Genomic DNA, 21,143 nt, shown 5'->3' on the forward strand with positions numbered 1-21,143 from the left:
CCTTCTTTATCCTTAAGCCTAAAGTAATTGCTCTGTGTTAACAGTATGATGTTTTAGAAAGACAGTGATTAAAAAAAGAAAGCCTTGACATTTATTGCCCACTTGCCACGTCAGGCAAGATGCTAAGAGTTTTATTCATTTAACACATCATCACATTAATTCTCAAGAAAAAAATACCTCTGTGATGAATACACTCTTATTTTATCCCTGTTTTACCAATGAGGGCAGAGATACATAGAGAAGTTAGTAATTTACTCAAGTGTACAGACTGAAAGGCAGGAACTTTGAACTCAGTTCATAGCCCCTCATTGTTTAATTATGAAAACTTGAATACATCACTCAAAGTTTACTGTTTAAATCTCTTAGTCTCTAAAATGGGATATTAATTATGTTTGTCACTGCACAGATTATTGTATGAAATTACAAAGAGCACCAGCTCATTGTAAACTCCAACAGCTACATGAATACCAGTCTTATCATGATTGTGACCTTTCCCATGAATTCAAGGAATTAGCGTCCACAGTAATAGAAAGAATAATCTTAATTTTAGAATAAGAATATTAATTCTGCCCCATGTAGCACTGAGACCTTAGAAACTTTAGCCCTCAAGCCTCAGTTTCAAAAAATAAGCATTAGTAGAGAAACTGAACTGGCTGACCTCTAAGATACCTCTCAGTTCTGAAATGTTATGAGATTAAGAGGCATAACTAAGAGATGCAGCCATTTCTCTCTAAAATATTTGCTAGAATATATCACTTCAACATGGAATTTCTTTCTGTTCCATGGAATCCTGGGTGAATTCTCTTTAGAAGACCCTAATGGTGAGTGAGTGTGGGGCTATGGCATTAATGAGCCTGGTGGTATGAAAATATGCATGCTGCATTTCCGGCACTGTAAAGTGAGAAGAGCCAGACATCCTAGAGGAATCTAGGGCCTGGCTAGAGTTTCTCAGATGCCAAGAGGCTAGGGACAATGGTGACGGTAAACAAGTAAGAATTAGATATGAATTAGACTGATTGATAGTAAGTAAGTTCAGCTAAATGAAGCAGATTGGAAACATTCATCTTGACAAGTTTGCTGTTGTAATGTCTTAAAATTAACTTTTTAATTTTGATCAGTGTGGGGGCAGATGATTCCAAGAGTGTGGGTTCTGTGACGAGGTCATGCATGATATCAGACCATGTCAGGCTATATATGATCTCATCACATAAAGATGATTGGCCTGAGATTTTCATAGTCGATAAACAACTTTACCCAGGAAAGGTGCTACCTGTAAGTTCAGGCCCAGGTACTTTGCATTTTTCAGGTTGATGCGGTTCTGTGTATCCTGAGCCAGTGACTTGATCTCTCTCACCCCAGTTTTTTTCCTTGCAAAATAAGTTAAAAATATATCTTCTACATGCAGGTTTTTTTTAATGATTAAATGTGTTAAAATGTTTAAAGAGCTCAGAATTGTACCTGGCATGTAGTAAGCATTTAATAAATGTTCACTCCTGTGGTTGTCGTTGTTACTATAACTATTATGAGAGGGGAGGGCTGAGGCCTCAGTAGCTGTTTGTATGCAGGTGGCTCTGGTCTTTTGGGATCGGATGCCACCACCCTATTTTCTCCTCCTACCTTCAGCCATCTTGGTCATTATGAAGCCTCAACCTCCTACTCAAGACCCATCACTGTGGGACCTGTGATAGTCACCCTAGATTCCTGCACCCCTCTTCTCTGTGAGACTCTGACAAATGATTCTTCTGTTGCATTGGAGATGATTCTTCTCTAATTGGCCCAATAATTTTAGTTAGTGCACTTCTCTGACACCTTAGGAAGTTTATGTAGAGGAATTTATGCTGTGAATATGTGTTCAGATAAATACAAACTTCTAGTTTATAATATTGCCACACAGCATCCTTATAAATAATATGTACTTATTTATGTGTAATTTGTATTTATACATATTTATAATATGTATTTATAATTTTGTACTTATAAATAATAATTCCCACAGCACTCCTTAGCCAGAGGAAGATCATTACGATTTATCGGAAGAAAAAGGAAATGTCTCCAGGAGGTTTACAATTGTCCATCAGAACTCTGACTGCAAAAGATGGAAAAAGTAAGGAAGCATGTTGGAGAGATAGTGCTAGGTCAGGATGGTTTGCTGGGAGAGGAGCCTTGCAGCAAATCTTAAAGGATAGGGATAGTGAGAGGAGGGTATGCAAAAGTCACCAAAGAACAGTTCCCTGTTCAACTAGAAGAATGGAAATCATCTGAGCATCCCTGGCTCTGAAAGAAGCTCTGTATGCAAGAACCAGAGATGCTAACAGTCAGAAAGGCATGAGAAGTTGTCTAACTCATTTCACTCATTTTACAACTGGAAAATGCCTCTCCCAGGAGTACTTTTCAGTTCAGTTCAGTTCAATTTCACAGTCGTGTCCAACTCTTTGCGACCTCATGGACTGCAGCATGCCAGGATTCCCTGTCCATCACCAACTCCCGGGGTTTACCCAAACTCATGTTCATTGAGTCAGTGATGCCATCCAACCTTCTCATTCTCTGTCATCCCCTTCTCCTCCTGCCTGCAATCTTTCCCAGCATGAGGGTCTTTTCAAATGAGTCAGTTCTTCACATCAGGTGACCAAAGTATTGGAGTTTTAGCTTCAGTATCAGTCCTTCCATTGAATATTCAGGACTGCATTACTTTAGGACGGGCTGGTTGGATCTCCTTTGCAGCCCAAGGGACTCTCAAGAGTCTTCTCCAACAACACAGTTCAAAAGCATCAATTCTTCTGGGCTCAGCTTTCTTTATAGTTCTACTCTCATATCCATACATGACTACTGGAAAAACCGTAGCTTTGACTAGATGGGCCTTTGTTGGCAAAGTAATATCTCTGCTTTTTAAAATGCTGTCTTGGTTGGTCATAACTTTTCTTCCAAGGAGCAAATGTCTTTTAATTTTATGACTGCAATCGCCATCTGCAGTGATTTTGGAGCCCGCCAAAATAAAGTCTGTCACTGTTTCCCCATCTATTTGCCATGAAGTGATGGGACTAGATGCCATGATCTTAGTTTTCTGAATGTTGAGTTTTAAGCCAACTTTTTCACTCTCCTCTTTCACTTTCATCAAGAAGGTCTTTAGTTCTTCTTCACTTTCTGCCATAAGTGTGGTGTTATCTGCATATCTAAGGTTATTGATATTTCTCCAGGCAGTCTTGATCCCAGCTTGTGCTTCATCCAGTCCAGCATTTCTCATGATATATTCTCAGTCAGTTCAGTCGCTCAGTCATATCCGACTTTTTGCGACCTCGTGAATCGCAGCACACCAGGCTTCCCTGTCCATCACCAACTCCCGGAGTTCACTCAGATTCACATCTGTCAAGTCAGTGATGCCATCCAGCCATCTCATCCTCTGTCGTCCCCTTCTCCTCCTGCCCCCAATCCTTCCCAGCATCAGAGTCTTTTCCAATGAGTCAGCTCTTCGCATGAGGTGGCCAAAGTACTGGAGTTTCAGCTTTAGCATCATTCCTTCCAAAGAAATCCCAGGGCTGATCTCCTTCAGAATGGACTGGTTGGATCTTGCAGCCCAAGGGACTCTCAAGAGTCTTCTCCAACACCACAGCTCAAAAGCATCAATTCTTCAGTGCTCAGCCTTCTTCACAGTCTGACTCTCATATCCATACATGACTACTGGAAAAAACAGCCTTGACTAGACGGACCTTAGTCGGCAAAGTAATGTCTCTGCTTTTGAATATGTTATCTAGGTTGGTCATAACTTTTCTTCACAAGGAGTAGCCGTCTTTTAATTTCATGACTGCAGTCACCATCTGCAGTGATTTTGGAGCCCCTCAAAATAAAGTGACACTGTTTCCACCGTTTCCCCATCTATTTCCCATGAAGTGATGGGACCAGATGCCATGATCTTCGTTTTCTGAATGTTGAGTTTTAAGCCAACTTTTTCACTCTCCTCTTTTACTTTCATCAAGAGGCTTTTTAGTTCCTCTTCACTTTCTGCCATAAGGGTGGTGGTATCATCTGCATATCTGAGGTTATTTATATTTCTCCTGGCAATCTTGATTCCAGCTTGTGTTTCTTCCAGTCCAGCGTTTCTCATGATGTACTCTGCATGTAAGTTAAATAAGCAGGGTGACAATACACAGCCTTGACATACTCCTTTTCCTATTTGGAACCAGCCTGTTGTTGCATGTCCAGTTCTAACTGTTGCTTCCTGGCCTGCATACAGATTCCTCAAGAGGCAGGTCAGGTGGTCTGGTATTCCCATCTCTCTCAGAATTTTCCAGTTTATTGTGATCCACACAGTCAAAGGTTTTGGCATAGTCAATAAAGCAGAAATAGATGTTTTTCTGGAACTCTCTGGCTTTTTCCATGATCCAGCAGATGTTGGCAATTTGATCTCTGGTTCCTCTGCCTTTTCTAAAACCAGCTTGAACATCAGGAAGTTCATGGTTCACGTATTGCTGAAGCCTGGCTTGGAGAATTTTGAGCATTACTTTACTAGTGTGTGAGATGAGTGCAATTGTCTGGTAGTTGGAGCATTCTTTGGCATTGCCTTTGTTTGGGATTGGAATGAAAACTGACCTTTTCCAGTCCTGTGGCCACTGCTGACTTTTCCAAATTTGCGGCATATTGAGTACAGCACTTTCACAGCATCATCTTTCAGGATTTGAAATAGCTCCACTGGAATGCCATCACCTCCACTAGCTTTGTTCGTAGTGATGCTTTCTAAGGCCCACTTGACTTCACATTCCAGGATGTCTGGCTCTAGATGAGTGATCACACCATCGTGATTATCTGAGTCGTGAAGATCTTTTTTGTACAGTTCTTCTGTGTATTCTTGCCATCTCTTCTTAATGTCTTCTGCTTCTGTTAGGTCCATACCATTTCTGTCCTTTATCAAGCCCATCTTTGCATGAAATGTTCTCTTGGTATCTCTAATTTTCTTGAAGAGATCTCTAGTCTTTCCCATTCTGTTGTTTTCCTCTATTTCTTTGCACTGATCGCTGAAGAAGGCTTTCTTATCTCTTCTTGCTATTCTTTGGAACTCTGCATTCAGATGCTTATATCTTTCCTTTCCTCCTTTGCTTTTCACTTCTCTTCTTTTCACAGGTATTTGTAAGGCCTCCCCAGACAGCCATTTTGCTTTTTTGCATTTCTTTTCCATGGGAATGGTCTTGATCCCTGTCTCCTGTACAATGTCGCGAACCTCATTCCATAGTTCATCAGGCATTCTGTCTATCAGATCTAGGCCCTTAAATCTATTTCTCAGTTCCACTGTATAATCATAAGGGATCTGATTTAGGTCATACCTGAATGGTCTAGCGGTTTTTCCTATTTTCTTCAATTTGAGTCTGAATTTGGTAATAAGGAGCTCATGATCTGAGCCACAGTCAGCTCCTGGTCTTGTTTTTATTGACTCTATAGAGCTTCTCCATCTTTTGCTGCAAAGAATATAATCAGTCTGATTTCAGTGTTGACCATCTGGTGATGTCTATGTGTAGAGTCTTCTCTTGTGTTGTCGGAAGAGGGTGTTGCTATGACCAGTGCATTTTCTTGGCAAAACGCTATTAGTCTTTGCCCTGCTTCATTCCGCATTCCAAGGCCAAATTTGCCTGTTACTCCAGGTGTTTCTTGACTTTCTACTTTTGCATCCCAGTCCCCTATAATGAAAAGGACATCTTTTTGGGGTGTTAGTTCTAAAAGGTCTTGTAGGTCTTCATAGAACTGTTCAACTTCAGCTTCTTCAGCATTACTGGTTGGGGGATAGACTTGGATTACTGTGTGTGATATTGAATGGTTTGTCTTGGAGACAAACAGAGATCATTCTGCCGTTTTTGAGATTGCATCCAAATACTGCATTTTGGACTTTTTTGTTGACCATGATGGCTACTCCATTTCTTCTGAGGGATTTCTGCCTGCAGTAGTAGATATAATGGTCATGTGAGTTAAATTCACCCATTCCAGTCCATTTTAGTTCGCTGATTCCTAGAATGTTGACATTCACTCTTGCCATTTCTTGTTTGACCTCTTCCAATTTGCCTTGATTCATGGACCTGACATTCCAGGTTCCTATTGCAATATTGCTCTTTACAGCATCGGACCTTGCTTCTATCACCAGTCACATCCACAGCTGGGTATTGTTTTTGCTTTGGCTCCATCCCTTCATTCTTTCTGGAGTTATTTCTCCACTGATCTCCAGTAACATATTGGAAACCTACTGACCTGGGGAGTTCCTCTTTCAGTATCCTATCATTTTGCCTTTTCATTACTGTTCATGGGATTCTCAAGGCAAGAATACTGAAGTGGTTTGCCATTCCCTTCTCCAGTGTACCACATTCTGTCAGACCTCTCCACCATGACCCTCCCGTCTTGGGTTGCCCCACGGGCATGGCTTAGTTTCATTGAGTTAGACAAGGCTGTGGTCCTAGTATGATTAGATTGACTAGTTTTCTATGAGTATGGTTTCAGTGTGTCTGCCCTCTGATGCCCTCTTGCAGCACCTACCATCTTACTTGGGTTTCTCTTACCTTGGGCGTGGGGTATCTCTTCACGGCTGCTCCAGCAAAGCGCAGCCACTGCTCCTTACCTTGGATGAGGGGTATTTCCCGCTGCCCTTCCTGACCTTCAACATGGGATGGCTCCTCTAGGCCCTCCTGCACCCACTCAGCCACTGCATATAAGTTAAATAAACAGGGTGACAATATATAACCTTGATGTACTCCTTTCCTGATTGGAACCAGTCTGTTGTTCGATGTCCAGTTCTAACTGTTGCTTCTTGACCTGCATATAGATTTCTTAGGAGGCAGGTGAGGTGGTCTGGTGCTTCCTATTAGCGCATCCTGTTTTCTGGTTAATACTGGATTTTTATAGCTTGTCACAAAAGGGCAGCAAGTACTTTTTTTCCCACCAAGAACAACCTGAGTATGTTCCCAGTGCGTCTCAGCTGTTGGCTGTTTATCTTTGTAGCCTTGATGGACTTTGAGGAAGATTTCCTTTCTCTGAATCTGGTGTATTTTACAGTTGATTTGGGGACACAGACAGTGTCAAGAACCACTGAAGCAGACACGTAATGAGGGACTGGGGTGAATAAAATTAAGAGCATTGCACTGTGGGGCCTCAGTCTGTAGAAGATGCCCAGTAGATATGTCCCTCCACACTGTTTCTGGGTTCTCATTCCTGCCCGTGGTCTCCAGTACTACCTGTAGGTTGCTTTCTCTAACCTAGATCTTGTTCCTTACCCCTCACATGCTATCTAAGACCATGTAAAATGACTTCTTCCTTCTGAATATCTTCCTGCTTCTTTCAGAGAATAGTAACTCCAACCAAAATTGAAATCTAGAAGTCATATCAGATTCTAACAGATTTTCCAAATTTTTTATCTATCAAATTCAACTGTTCCTGTCTGTGGTAACTTCTCTCTCTGCAATCTTGTATGTTCCCTCCATGCCCACTACTTCTGCCTCAGTCTAGCCCTCACAGGAGTTAGGGTAGTAGCCTTTCAACTGGCTTTTCTGATCTCAGCCTAACACCTGCCAATCCACTCTCCACACTGGAGTCAGAGTGAGTCTTCTAAGATGCTGATCAGATTCTCTCTCTTCTGCTGCAGAACTGCAGTGACACCCTCATTGTTCTTAGGATCAAGCCCCAACTTGAGAGTGCAGTGTATATGCCCGGCTCTTGGCTTAGACTCTTTACAACCTCACTTCTCAGTTTCCCTGTTTGCCTCCAGAACATTAGCCATGCTCAGCTACTTTTTCTCATAATGAGTAGTTCTCTATTGGATTTTATCTGCCAAGAGTGTTCTTGGCTCCTCTCAGTGTCCTCTATTGTTTTTCATCTGGCCTAAGGCCACCCAATCAGATGGCATACCCAATTAGCTAAGCCAACAGAACTCTGGAATTCTACATTACTCTTTAAAACTCTAATTCTGTCTTTGTTTTAATTCTAGAATTTTTTACTCCATAAGACATTCATGAAAACTTAAAAATGGACAATATTAGAGCTCTGTACCTGAGGACACAATACTCGAGTCCTTCTGCCTCAGCTGCCTGCTGGTCTGTTACTAGTCAAGTAGTTGACCTTTCTGAGCCTCAGTTTCCTTACCTGTAAGACATTGAACTACCTGGGATCTGAGGGGCTTTTGAAGACTGGGTCTGTACTTCTAATGTGCATGGAACTCTTGTTCTTTGCAAGCAGATGTATTTAGATAGTGCTATTTTCTATCTTCTTGGCTCCACTGATAGTACAGTGGCTGCATTGTTACCCTTAACTGACTCACTGCTCTGAAGTTCTCTGGTAAAAAGTTGGCTGTTTCTTGCTCATACAGTGTGATAAACTCTCTACACTGAATTCCATTTTTTTCTAAAGCAATAACTTTGTTATTAGTAAAGAACTGTATATTCTTTAGATAAAATTTAGGCTATTTAAACAGTCATAGATAATCTTTTGAAAAATTTTATCATCTAAAAGCACCCCCATCTAGCTACATGCATCCTTGTTCCAGTTATTAGATTTACAAGGAGGTTTTACTATTCAGGAAAGTATTCCCATCTAAACATAGGATTATATCATTTCAGCTCTGTGTTCAGTGTTGAGGAAACTGCCCTTTTCATTAAAAATTGTATGAACATATGGGGAAATGTTTATTAAAAGTGATTGATTAGCCGCAACATGGTTTGGGGAGACTTTGAGCTGCAGGAGAGAGAAGGAATGACAAGGAAGAAGGAGGAGGAGAAGAAGGAAGAGAGGAGTGAAAAAGGGAGAGAAAAATGAAGAACAAGAGAGGGGAGGGGCAAGGAGTAGAGGAAAGAGAAGGAAAAGGCAAAAGAGAAACACCAGTCAACATTGTAAAGCAGCTATACTTTAATATAATATTATAATAAAAATATAATATAAAAATGAACAAAAATTGTTGCTAAGGAAAATGTTCATCTAATCTCAGTAAATATTTCCCCTTTTCTATATAATGTTTATATATCTTCTATAGAAAGTTTATATGGGAGCTCTTGTCTATATAACCTGTCTATATAGTGCCTATATTTTTGTTATATATTTCCAAGTAATATTTATAAGATTTTGTATAATAGTAAATGTTCATCTAATGTCAATAAAAGATTAGCCCTTTCCTAAAAAAAGGAGCAAAGGAGGACAGAAAATAGTGTAGAGAAGGGAGAATTATCTACAACACAGGCGGCGGTGATGGGAACGTTGAAGTCTTGCGGCATGGACAGTGGTTCTCACAGAGGCTCGATAGCAAGAATGGACCACAGTTAATGTTTATGTCCTTTGTTTTTCTCTCTGTGAACCCCATGAGGGTAAGTCTGCTTACAAAGACTGTGGCTTTGTGGTTTAGAGCTTGGACCCTGGAACAAAACTACTTAATAGCTATTTAATGGCTTTATGACCTTGAATAAATTACATAACTCCTCTATGCTTCAGCCTCCTCATCTGTACAATAGAGACGTTTGTGAAGATTAAGTGACTACACAAGTTATCAGAAGAATAGTTGGTAGATAGTCAGCACCCAAATGTTAAGTACTGTTATTTATAACGCTGGATATAAAAAGCCTACAAGTAAACCATTAAACAATCATAATCCTAAATTCTAAAGTGAGAGCAACCTAGGTCCTTGTTTGGGATTCGGAGGCAGATAAAGATGGCCTGATCTGCTGATCCAGTGCCTCTGGAACGTTGAGGGTGCTGGAGACAATGTGTCACACAGAGTCAGTGAGCACAGCTCTGCGGGAGGGTCTCCAGCTTCACTCCTGACAGTTGTAAGCATTTGTCTGTGCATCAATGTTCTCTGTAAAATGGAGAGTGTGGGACCCTTACAGCATAGAGTAGTTGTAAGTATAATACAAAAGTGCCTGGCACATAATAGGTACTCAGTTAATATTAACTTATCATGAGTTCCAGTTTATTCCTATTTCTTTTATTCATTCCTATCTTTATTAGACTTTGATGATGTGCATTCCAAACTTGTTTTGCCCTTAACATTGTTGACCATTTCTTTTTATAAATAAGTAGGGAATAACTGACCCACTCCAGTATTCTTACTTGGAAAATCCCATGGACAGAAGACCCTGGTGGGCTACAGCCCATGGGGGTCACAGAGTCAGACATGTCTTAGGAACTAAACAACAGGGAGTAACTGAAGTCAAAGCCTTTGGATATTGGAGGAAAGCCTTTCCCATTATAAGAGTCAGGGGTCTTTCTGGGCTCTTCTTTTCCCAGTGGAAACCACTGTCATTTGTATTTGAAGGAATTACAGATTCAGCTCAGTTTATCATACTCACATGATACTGAGTTCAGAATAAGACATCTCACCTGGGCAGTTTAAAATAATACCATTCTTTGCCCTTTTTATTCTCTTTCCAACTGACAGCTTTTATTCTGGGATAGTTATATTAGGAATATTTTCAAATTCTAAAGACATTTCATTCAACCTTTAGAAGAGAAGCTAAATATTTCATAAAACATTTCAGTATTTGAGTTTTCTTATGGCAACAGAGTTAAAACTGCCTTAAAGCATTTCATTTTCTCTTCAATCTTTCTTCTAAAAGCACATACCATATCCTCCCCTCTGTCAATTACTTGTACTGTGTTGGATTTGATAGGTAGGAATGTGGGTAAATGTGTAAGTTGGTAGAGTTCAAAGTATCACTTTTAATTCCCTTTCATTTGATCTTGAGCCTCCGTGTCTTGGTAGCACATTACATACACAGATATGTCGTTGGGAAAGATGAATTGCATTTGAAAGCTATTGTGTAAAAAAAGCTATATTAGTCATTTCATATAAGAATTAGGTATATAAGTAAAAATGGAAGGCTAAATATATATGTTGGTAGCGTGTGTGTGAAGTTACTTCAGTCGTGTCCGACTCTTTGTGACCCTATGGACTGTAGACTGTCAGGCTCTTCTGTCCATGGGATTCTCCAGGCAAGAATGCTGAGGTGGGTTGCCATGCCCTCCTCCAGGGCATCTTCCTGATCCAGGGGTCAAACCTGCATCTCTTATGTCTCCTGCATTGGCAGGTGGGTTCTTTACTGCTAGTGCCACCTGGGAAGCCCATATCTTGGTGCTGTGCTTAGTCACTCAGTTGTGTCCGACTCCTTGCGACTCCATGGACTTTAGCCCTCCAAGCTTCTCTGTCCATGAGGATTCTCCAGGCAAGAATACTGGAGTGGGTTGCCATACCCTCCTCCAGGGGATCTTCCCAACCAGGGATCAAAGTCAGGTCTCCCGCATTGTGGGCGGATTCTTTACAGTCTGAGCCCCAGGGAAGCCCAAGAATACTGGGTAGCCTATCCTTTCTCCAGGGGATCTTCCCTCCTGCATTGTAGGAGGATTCTTTACCAGCTTGAGCTACCAGGGAAGTCCCATATGTTGGTAGATACACATATTAAATCTCAATGCATAATTTTGCTTATAAGTGGAGTTCTAATTTCACCAGCTGCCAGAACCTAAATAAAGCTTCCTTTTGGGTAAGGTAAGAGGATTGCAATTACTCATTGGTAATTGCTCCAGTGGTAATTGGTAAAGACTGGCTCCAAAGCATTTGTCCTGGTTTGAAAAATGAAGCCAGATTATCCTTAAAGTGTGTGCTGTTTAAATAGAGAAGCACGATCCCTTCAGGACCTGTAGGTGGAATAAGAAGTAGGGAAATCTTTGCTCACCTGCAGATTCAGATGCTGCCCCTGCCACATCACCTCATGCGATGACCTGAGCCAAGTTAGGACCCCCTCTGCATGCCCAGAGCAGTTGGTGCCACCTCTCATATTATGACTGTGGGGGGACTTTCCTCTCCATCTTCCCTGTGACACCCAGCAAAATGCTGTATGCTTAGTGAATAATCAAAATGTTTTGAGTGAATGACATAAAAGATCAAATTGGAACCATTAGAAATGGTTTTTAAAAATTGTTTATCAAGCCAGACTTTAAAATATATATTTCTCTTGAAATCTTCACATAAACCCCTAATGGATATCCCCATTCCTACCTTACCAATGAAGAAACTGAATTTCAGAGGCACCACGTAGCTCGTTTAGTTTATACTATTAGTAAGAGATGGATGGAGCCTGGAATCAAGTTCAGTTTGTCTGGTTGTAACAGCTGTTCTCTTAATATTATCTGCACTGGTTCATGATAAGCATGTTCCTCCTCCCCCCGCCTTTTAATATACCTTCTCCTGTCATCATGATTAATCCTCATTTAAATGTTTTTCAAGTTCTAATTTCTGCCAGGGACTTAACGCAAATCGTTAGATCAGCTGGCCTTTCATGATTTCACATGGTGCCAGCTGGGCTCTCTGGATTCAGGTGCTGAGTCCACCACCTTCTAGCCACATGGCATTGGGCATGTCTCCTTACTTCTCAGGGCCTCAGTCTTCTCATTTGTAAAATGGGGGCGACAATAGTACCCACCTCACAGGGTCTTTATGACCCTACTTGGTGCCTCTGAAATTCAGTTTCTGCATTGATAAGATAGGAATGGGGACATTGATTCGGGGCTTATGTGAAGATTTCAAGAGAAAATATATTTTAAAGTCTGGCTTGATGATCTATTGTATATTGCTTTTAAATCGTCCTGGCATGTTTGTTTTTGTTCAGAAGCCAAGCTGTGTCCAACCTTTCGCAACCCATGGACTGTAGCATGCCAGGCTTAGTGAGTGCTATATGAGGATTACTTATTGTTTCAGCTAACATTGTTCAGATAAGGTCATTCATGGAATCCTTTAACACTAAGGATGGAATCCTTGGAACACTAAGAAAGGGGTAAATACTCTTGAATGGTTTAAAAAGTTTCAACAGCAGAGGCTGACCTTTTCTAGTTTCAAAAATACAATGAAAATAGTTCACTTCCTGATGCTCTTCAGCGTGTCCCTCTCTGAAGGCAGTTAACCTGATCTGGGCTAGGTCAGACAACACACTTGATTTCTGTGTCCACCAAGAAATGTGCATCCTTCTCTGGATGAACACATGTTCACACATATCCAAATAGTAAACACCAAGAGGACATTAGCAGCTCAGCTCACTGGTTAAACTACCTCCTGAGGACTAAGAGCTATCTCCTCTCTGATTGAACTGAGTCAAACTCATCTGTAATTGAGGCACTGATAGGATGGGCTTGCTTAAGCATGTGCTGCCTTAAAATTTTGGTTTAAATTTTCTATAAATTAGAGATAAAATTTTGGTTTAAATTTTCTATAAAAATAAAATTTATGGCGATTTTTGCTTGCTTAAAAAAAAGGATTTTTTAAAGTCCCTGCTCTCATCAGAGATCCTCTTTCAGAAAAATTAATAGAAAATACTGAATGTGAAGGGGAGAGACTCTTTTGAGAGTTTTAATCTCAGTGCTAAGAATGTGAGAGTGGGAACAAATGTTTCTTCTCCATCTGGGTCTGGTAATATGTCTCTCGGAGCACTGTTTCTAGAGGGCGCTGTGCGTGAGAGGAACAGACTCTGGAATGGGATGTGGATTCAGATTCCAGCTCTGCCTCTAGGCTAGGCACCCACCTTCTTTGACCCTCAGTTTCCTCATCTGTAAAATGACCATAATCAGCACCACTTCACAGATGTGTGTTGACAACACAAATATCTGCTTCCTATTTTATACCCCTTTCCCCTTCTACTGAAATAGTTTTCAATTTCAATTTGTTCTAAAAATCATGTAATTCTATTAAAAAAAATTACCCCTAGACCTTTAACAACACAAGGCAGGGGGACCATGTCTTATTCCCTACTGCATTGCTGTTTCCCGGTCCCCTGTCTGCCGCAAGGAAAGCTCTGTTTCTGTCCTAGAGCAACAGTAATCACCCCCACAGTTTCTAGTTAATCAGACTAGGTTTGTCACAGAAGAGAAATAGACAGGAAAATAAAAGAAATAGTGAGTATTCTTTATAAAATCGGAATATAGTTGGTTTACCATATTGTGTTAGTTCTAGGTTTACAACAAAGTGATTCAGATATATATTTTTCCAGAATATTTTTCATTATAGGATATTATAGGATGTTGAATATAGTTCCTTGTGCTATACAGAAAATCCTTATTATTTATCAATCTTATATGTGATAGCATACATTTTTTAATCCTGTACTCCTAATTTCTCCCTCCTTTCCCCACTTTATCTCCCCCCATCACTTTCCTCTTTGGTGACCATAAATTAGCTTCCTATGTCTGTGAATCTGTTTCTGTTTTGTAAATAGACTCATTTGTGCTATTTTTTAGATTTCATGTATAAGTGATATTATATACTATTTCTTTGTCTGGTTTACCTTACTTACTGTGATAATCTCTAGGTTCATCCATGTTGCTGCAAATGACAATATGCCATACTTTTTGTGGCTGAGAGGTATTCCATATATATATACACCACACCACTTTATCTATTCAGCTGTCAATGGATACTTAGATTGCTTCCATGTCTTGGCTATTGTAAATAGTGCTGCTATGAACATTGGGGTACATGCATCTTTTCAAATTAGAGTTTTCTTTTTTCATGGATATATGCCTGGGAGTGGGATTGCTGGATCATATGGTAGCTCTATTTTTAGCTTTCAAAGGGAAACTCGACACTGTTTTCCATAGTGGCTGTACCTGTTTACCCACCAATAGTGTAGGAGGATTAATAATGGGTATTTTTAACCTGTCATAAGTGTAGCTGTTTGCAAGACTCAACCTTTTATTTTCCTTGCAAATAAAATCTTCGAATGTATGTTAACTGAGGGCTTTAACAAATTATTTTACACAAACTTGTAAGTGTACATTTTTATATACTTTACCTGTGCTTCTTAGCCTTTAAAAAAATTTATGCATTAGAAAGTTTCAAAGTAAGATTCTTTAAAAGCATCTCATTAAGGAACTTTCAAAATGTAAATAATTTGATTACTCCAGAAGGTGATTTGAAAGTGGGAAGTGCGCTGTTAACTGGTGAGAACAGGCTAACGGCTGTTCCATTTTCTCCCAAGTTGGATGACCAAGGTTTCTTCTGCAGGTGGAATCCTGGCTTGGCTTCAGTTATCAGACTCTCAGAACATGTATCAGATATGAATATAGCAAGGAATACACCCATAAGGAGGCAGTTAAGGGGGTGCCCCGGGAGGACTGGTGCCTGTGGACTGGGTCACTCTCAGTGTGCCCTGGGGTGCTTGGCAGAGAGGCAGAGAAAGATAACAGAAGAAGGGGCAAAAAGGAACAATAAGGTAAGTGGTGGTAGAAAATGACAAGAGAGACAAATGGAATAGATGAGATTCAGGAGTTTGAGGAAAACTAAAATGTGGCCTTTCAAAGGCTTGTAACTCAGTAGCAGTGAGGTGAACGTGTGTAAAATGTGCTTTTTGTATAGCGCAGCATTGACTTGTGTTATGAAGAAAATCTGATTTTTATAGTCGCCTTTGACTTTCCAAGTAAATATGCATAAACTCAGAGTATTAGAGAAACAGGCAGGTCAAATACTAAGAACAGAAACAAACTTAGGTACAGACAGAATTCTGATACAGGCAGAATAAGTTTCACAAAAAAGTTCAGGTACATGTCTCAAGTCTATTGATGGTTTAACTTTTTTTACTGATTGAAATGACCAGAACTCAGTAAGCCAGTGCTTAGACATGCTTTATGTTCTGCTGATATTTTTGCTTCACTGATATTTACCTTTTTGTTCCCAGTACTGTCCAGCAGTGTGCTTCACACAAAGCAGCTGCTTAATAAATATTTGTTAAAAGAATGAATAAGGGGCTTCCCTGGTGGTCCAGTGCTTAAGAGTCCTCCAGCCAGTGTAGGGGATACATGTTCAATCCCTAGTCCAGGAAGATCCCACGTGGCGTGGAGCAACTAAGCCCGTGCTTCGCAGCTCCTGAGCCCTCACTCTAGAGCCCATGCTCTGTAAGAAGAGAAGCCACTGAGACGAGAAGTTCATGCCCCACAACCAGAGAGTAGCCCCTTCTGGCCACAACTAGAGAAAGCCTGTGCAGCGGCAATGAAGACCCAGCGCAGACAGAAATAAATACATAGAAGTTTAAAAAGAATGAATGAAAGACCAGTATCTATTTTACTAGGATTTGATTTATATTACAAAATAAGTAAAATTTTGCATTTTTTCCTCATTTTCTCATGTTATTACTTATGTCAGCCTCATTTTCCTTCATTCACACCATGAAGATTCTAGCAGAGCTTCTGAAGATGAACATCAAATATTCGTTTTTCTGCATCCAAATGTGAATTCTCCTGTACGTCGCATAGCTCAGTGTACAGAGTGGAGCCTATTTGGTTTCTCTAAGAATATCCTCTCATGATACAAGAATAGATCTATCCACTTCACAGAACACTGGTTGACACACCACAGAGAAACAGGCTCAGAGAGGTGGAGAAATAGCAGGTGACAAAAGCCTCAGAAATCAGATGGACTTCAGTATCACTTGCCTTCATAATTTCTGTTTATATTCTTATGGCTACACATGAGTAGGAGTGAAGGTGGAAAGCTAAAATCCCCCCTGATAATGAGGAGTGCTTAGATTTTTATTGCAAGTTAACTCACCAGTTAAGTATTAAAATATTAATCAAAGATAATCAAAAGGTAACTCTGAAGAACAGGTTAAGTTCAATAGAGAACTAGCATCCCAAGCTATCTCATGAGTTCAAATACAGAAGCCTGTCCTTCCTCCTTTCGACCTCCAGGTGGTGCTGTTCACCCAGCCATGGCAAGCTGGTGGCCAGCCCTATTTCCTTCCCTTAAGATTCAGAGCTGGGCTTTCATTTTTTCAAAATATTTTCCGTTTCCACAGATGTGTTCTTTTAAATGGACAATAAATTTTTGTAACCACTATTTGAAAATTTGCAAAGTTATTGTGAATTGTGCTTCTTAGCCAAGAAATTTTTTTTTTTTTTAATGTCCAAGACACACCCAGAGTTAGGCGTTTACATTTGTTCCTTGGTCATGTACCTTTTTTAGTTTCTTAGAACCCAGACTCAATCACAGACATTTGAGCTGTCAGTAGAACTCATCCAAGTCCCTTAAAACACTTATGTGATTTAAAAATAGATTTCTCTTTCAGTTAAGGCACCTCAACTCCTCGGGCTTCTCAGTAAAGAATGCCATCTTTACTTTATCCCCCAAAGCTAGGTTCCTAGCAGACTTGACCTGATTTTTTGGTGAGGGGGCTCTTGTCAGATACCCAGAAATGTTTTGATGATTTGAGGGTCACCTTTCCAATGACATCCTGCAGTCCAGTCTAAAATCCTAAAAAAAAAAAAAAAAGGCAAAATCTTTCCTAGGGAAAAAACCATAGTGGTATCATGAACAGTTTCTTTCCATTTTAATAGATTTCAGTGGCAGGAATGGTGGGAATTTTGTTGTACAGTGTGGACATAGGATGGGGCTGCAGTGGTATCAGTTTTACCATCGATGAGGTGTGGAATTTTTAAGATTGGCTTTAAAAAATAACCTATTAACACGCTTTTCTTGTTCTTTCCCCCCCTTTTCTGTCACAAGGGGTTTGTAAACAAACTGGATGAATTTATTCAATGGTTAAATGAAGCCATGGAAACCACTGAAAATTGGACACCTCCTAAAGCAGAGACGGATGGCCTAAAACTGTACCTGGAGACACACTTGGTAAACAAGACTATGTTGCTCTTAATGTTAGTTAGGGAAGAATTTTAATGTGGTCCTTGTTTGTTTATGGAGAATGTAGATTTTACTTATCAGAAGTCATTATATGCTAATAAACCAAGTTTTAATGGGGTAAATTACAGAAGCTGAAAATTTACAGGCATTTCAAGTAATGCTATGAAATCTAAATTCTCCATATTTAAAGCTGTTTTTTAAAAACTTTTCCCAAAAAGGTAAGTAATTATTTTTTAAAATATCTTAGAAAATTTTACTAGACCCTTGCTCTCTTAAAGTGATAACTGAAGTTTTTCTTCTTAAAAAAATAAATGAAAGGTCATTTTGATGACCATTCTAAGCTTTCTAGAATTCTTATAAAATTAATGAACCTCTCATTATCAAGAGGGTCTACTTTATCTGTTCTACACTGGGTTATTTTAATAAAATATTTAAAATGATGATCTCCATCATTTTTGCTGCTATGTGGGTTTTTCAGCATATAATTAATACAACTGTCATTACTCTTGTCCCTGTGCACAAGGAAAGCCATGGAGAGAAAGTAGAAAACACTTGGATGAATATGCTTCTGAATATGTTAGGAGCAAGAATTATAGACTGGGGGACATTTGATGAACCTCATGAGGTTTTTACTGAATGCTTCAAATGGCCGATATCAATTATGAAGGGGTGGAAACCAAGTAGTGGAGTGTGATAAAGCATGAAGAAAAAGCACATTGTCAGAGGAAATGAAAATTCAAGCTTTCAGGATCTCATCTTTATTCCTTTCACCGATAGCATAAAATTGACAAAGGCAATGAACACGAATTCTTGGGTACCCAGCTGTGGGGCTGATTCTCTGCCCCTCTCACACACTCAGAATTTGGATTGAATAAACATTGCGTGGGAGTCCTGCATATATGTGAGTTCACAGGGTTCTGGAACCACTCCCTGTGATATTAAGTGCATGGAGGAGAGAGAGAAAGGAGAGAGAAGGGAAGAAGAGGGGAGAGAGAGCAGGGATGTTTTTTAGTTCTTCAGTGTTTGTGTTTTGCAGTGTGATTTATATCATTGCAAGAAAAGCAGGAAGAACAGCCTCAAAATCCTATTGCTACATGTAAATATCCTGTGGATAATTTTTTTTTAAACTCACAAAACTGTGTGGTAGAGGCTGAGTATATTGTTTCCATTTTTAGAGACCTGGGTTGATGTGTAAAAATGCCACTGACCCTAACTGCCTCTCTTGTACATGGGCTTTTGAATACTACCCTTAGTATTCAAATCCCTGTTGAGTAGAGCCTTGATTTTTTTTTTAAAGAGGGCATTTCGTAATAGCAAGATAAAGATATTCACTGCTTTATAATGTAAATTGTATTAATTAGGATGTCAACTTTTCACTGGCATTGTTCTGACAGAAATTCTAATCTGTGTTTAAACAGGAGTATATGAACTTTATTTCACATTAAATGTGCTGTCTTAATTTCTCTTGATTTAATATTTTATGGAAAACACAAATTTCGTTTTTGAGGTCCCAGAGGGCATGAGGACACAAACGGCACTTTAACTCTAGGTTATTTATTGAAAGCCAGGCAAGGAAAATATGAACCAAGGTCTCTCCTCTCTTTGGGAGCTGAATGACCTGACCTCTTTTTAAGCAATATGTACTCCTCTTCTCAAATCCATATTGCAGAATTATTCACCTAACACCCCTGTGTTGGCCCCTGTCTCATTCTAGCCCAACACCATCCACTGGAACTTTCTGTGATGATGGAATATTCAATATTGAACGTCCATTGTGGGAGCCACTAACCACACCTATCTACTGAGCACTTGAAATGTGGCTAGAGTAACTGAGGAAATGAATTGTTAATTCTAATGAATTTACATTTGAATTTAAATTGCCACAAGCGGCCTGTGTCCTCTGGATTCTGGTCTTGTAAATTGCAGAGCTCTTTACAGACCATAATGAATTGCAGGTATCCAGTACCGGCTTCATAATGACATTCCCGCCTAAAATATAGAAACTATTATTCTCTTTGCTATGGATTCTACGTTAGGTCCACAGCAAACAGCTCTTCTTAAAATGTCTGTCTATCTCTTAAAGAATAACCTTGTTTCCACCCAATGATCAACACTTTTTTGAATGAATTTTCTCTACTACCATGTCTGTATTAGTTTCAAGAGATAACATAGGAACATCTTCATTACCTCTGCTTTGCAAATAGTGAGGGACTATAATCTCAGATTTGTTCACTGTTGTTAAATCACAATCTTAGGAACTGAAATTAGGAGTAATTTTGTTTTAACAGTTGCTGAAGACCTAGTGTGTATGGATTGCCATTGAGTGATGCTAAAAGACAGTTACTGAGTCACCGTTTTACTGCATGCTGTGTTAGTTAATCTAGATACAGCCTGTCATTTAAACATCTTTCATGCAAACTCTGCGTTACTCTGTCTCTCTGAGCACAATGTCTATCTACATAGCTCCTGAGCAATATTGTCATTTATATTTTTTATTATTATTTTTTTACTATAGTGCTGAGTTAATATTGTTATTCTTCTCAAAAGTAGGTGAAAAAAAAAATCTACCTTTCCATAAAGAAAGTGTACAACTAAGCCTAGAGATTTATATTTCTTAGTTCACCCTGTATAAGTCTTTGCTGCTTCTTAATGAGTGGGCAAGAGGTATTTTCAAGAGTATCTAGTATGTGGAGTTAGCTACATGATGAACATCTCTGTAGAGTCTATAATTTAATGTTAAACCAACAGATGTGAAAGCCTCTGGGTCCCATGTCTTCCCTGATTTAATAATGTGATAGAATAGTTGGCACCCTGCAACATTTATTATAAAGAAAAGCAAATAAACAATAAAAAAGTTGTACGTTTATATTTTGATACTTAATTCAATTATTTTCCATGACAGTAACCAAGGGTTTTTACCAACACAAATCAATTAAAGCTTTACAATACCTTTATGAGAGATATGAAGGAGCTTTATTCTAACTGTAAGAAATACTGTGAAATTGCAATGATACATCAATGATTTTCCATGATAATTAATCATCTGCTTGCAACCTGGCTGCTCCTTCAAAAATACAATTCATGTCTTTTTAGAAAATGACATTTTCAGGAAAATGTCAGTCTGGAAAGGTATTTTGCAAATATTGAGCACATTGGATGACCCTCTTTAAACACTACTTTTACAGTAGCACTGTATACATGTGTTCTTGAATGGATTTCCTCCTTCTTCACCTCTGTCCATTTTTTTAAACAGCTTCATTGAGGTATAATTTTGACATACTAAATTACATATATTCAAACATTTTACAAGTTTTGACAAATTGACAAATGTATACACCCATGAAACTGTCACTACAATCAAGACAGGCAGCATATCTATCACTTCCAAAAGCTTCCTTCTGCCCCTTTGTAATTGCTCCCTCCCTGCCCTCTCAGATTTTCTTCATCCCTAAGTAGTCATGAGCCTTTAGTTTAGTTTGTACTTTCTAGAATTTTGCATAAGTGCACTCAAGCTATATGT

The 21,143-nt window shown here is 39.4% G+C and overlaps 1 protein-coding gene across 1 annotated transcript in view; it reads left to right on the top strand.

Moving 5' to 3' along the window:
- Positions 1-21,143, top strand: part of AKAP6 (A-kinase anchoring protein 6) — a 503,112-nt gene that overhangs the window by 229,641 nt on the left and 252,328 nt on the right. Inside the window, exon 5 of the mRNA XM_005695223.3 lies at positions 17,489-17,611. Coding sequence (XP_005695280.2) covers positions 17,489-17,611 — 123 coding nt within the window. The remainder of the gene's footprint in view (positions 1-17,488; positions 17,612-21,143) is intronic.

The sequence above is a fragment of the Capra hircus genome, chromosome 21 (genome assembly GCF_001704415.2).
Source record: "Capra hircus breed San Clemente chromosome 21, ASM170441v1, whole genome shotgun sequence".
NCBI classification, from domain to species: Eukaryota; Metazoa; Chordata; class Mammalia; order Artiodactyla; family Bovidae; genus Capra; species Capra hircus.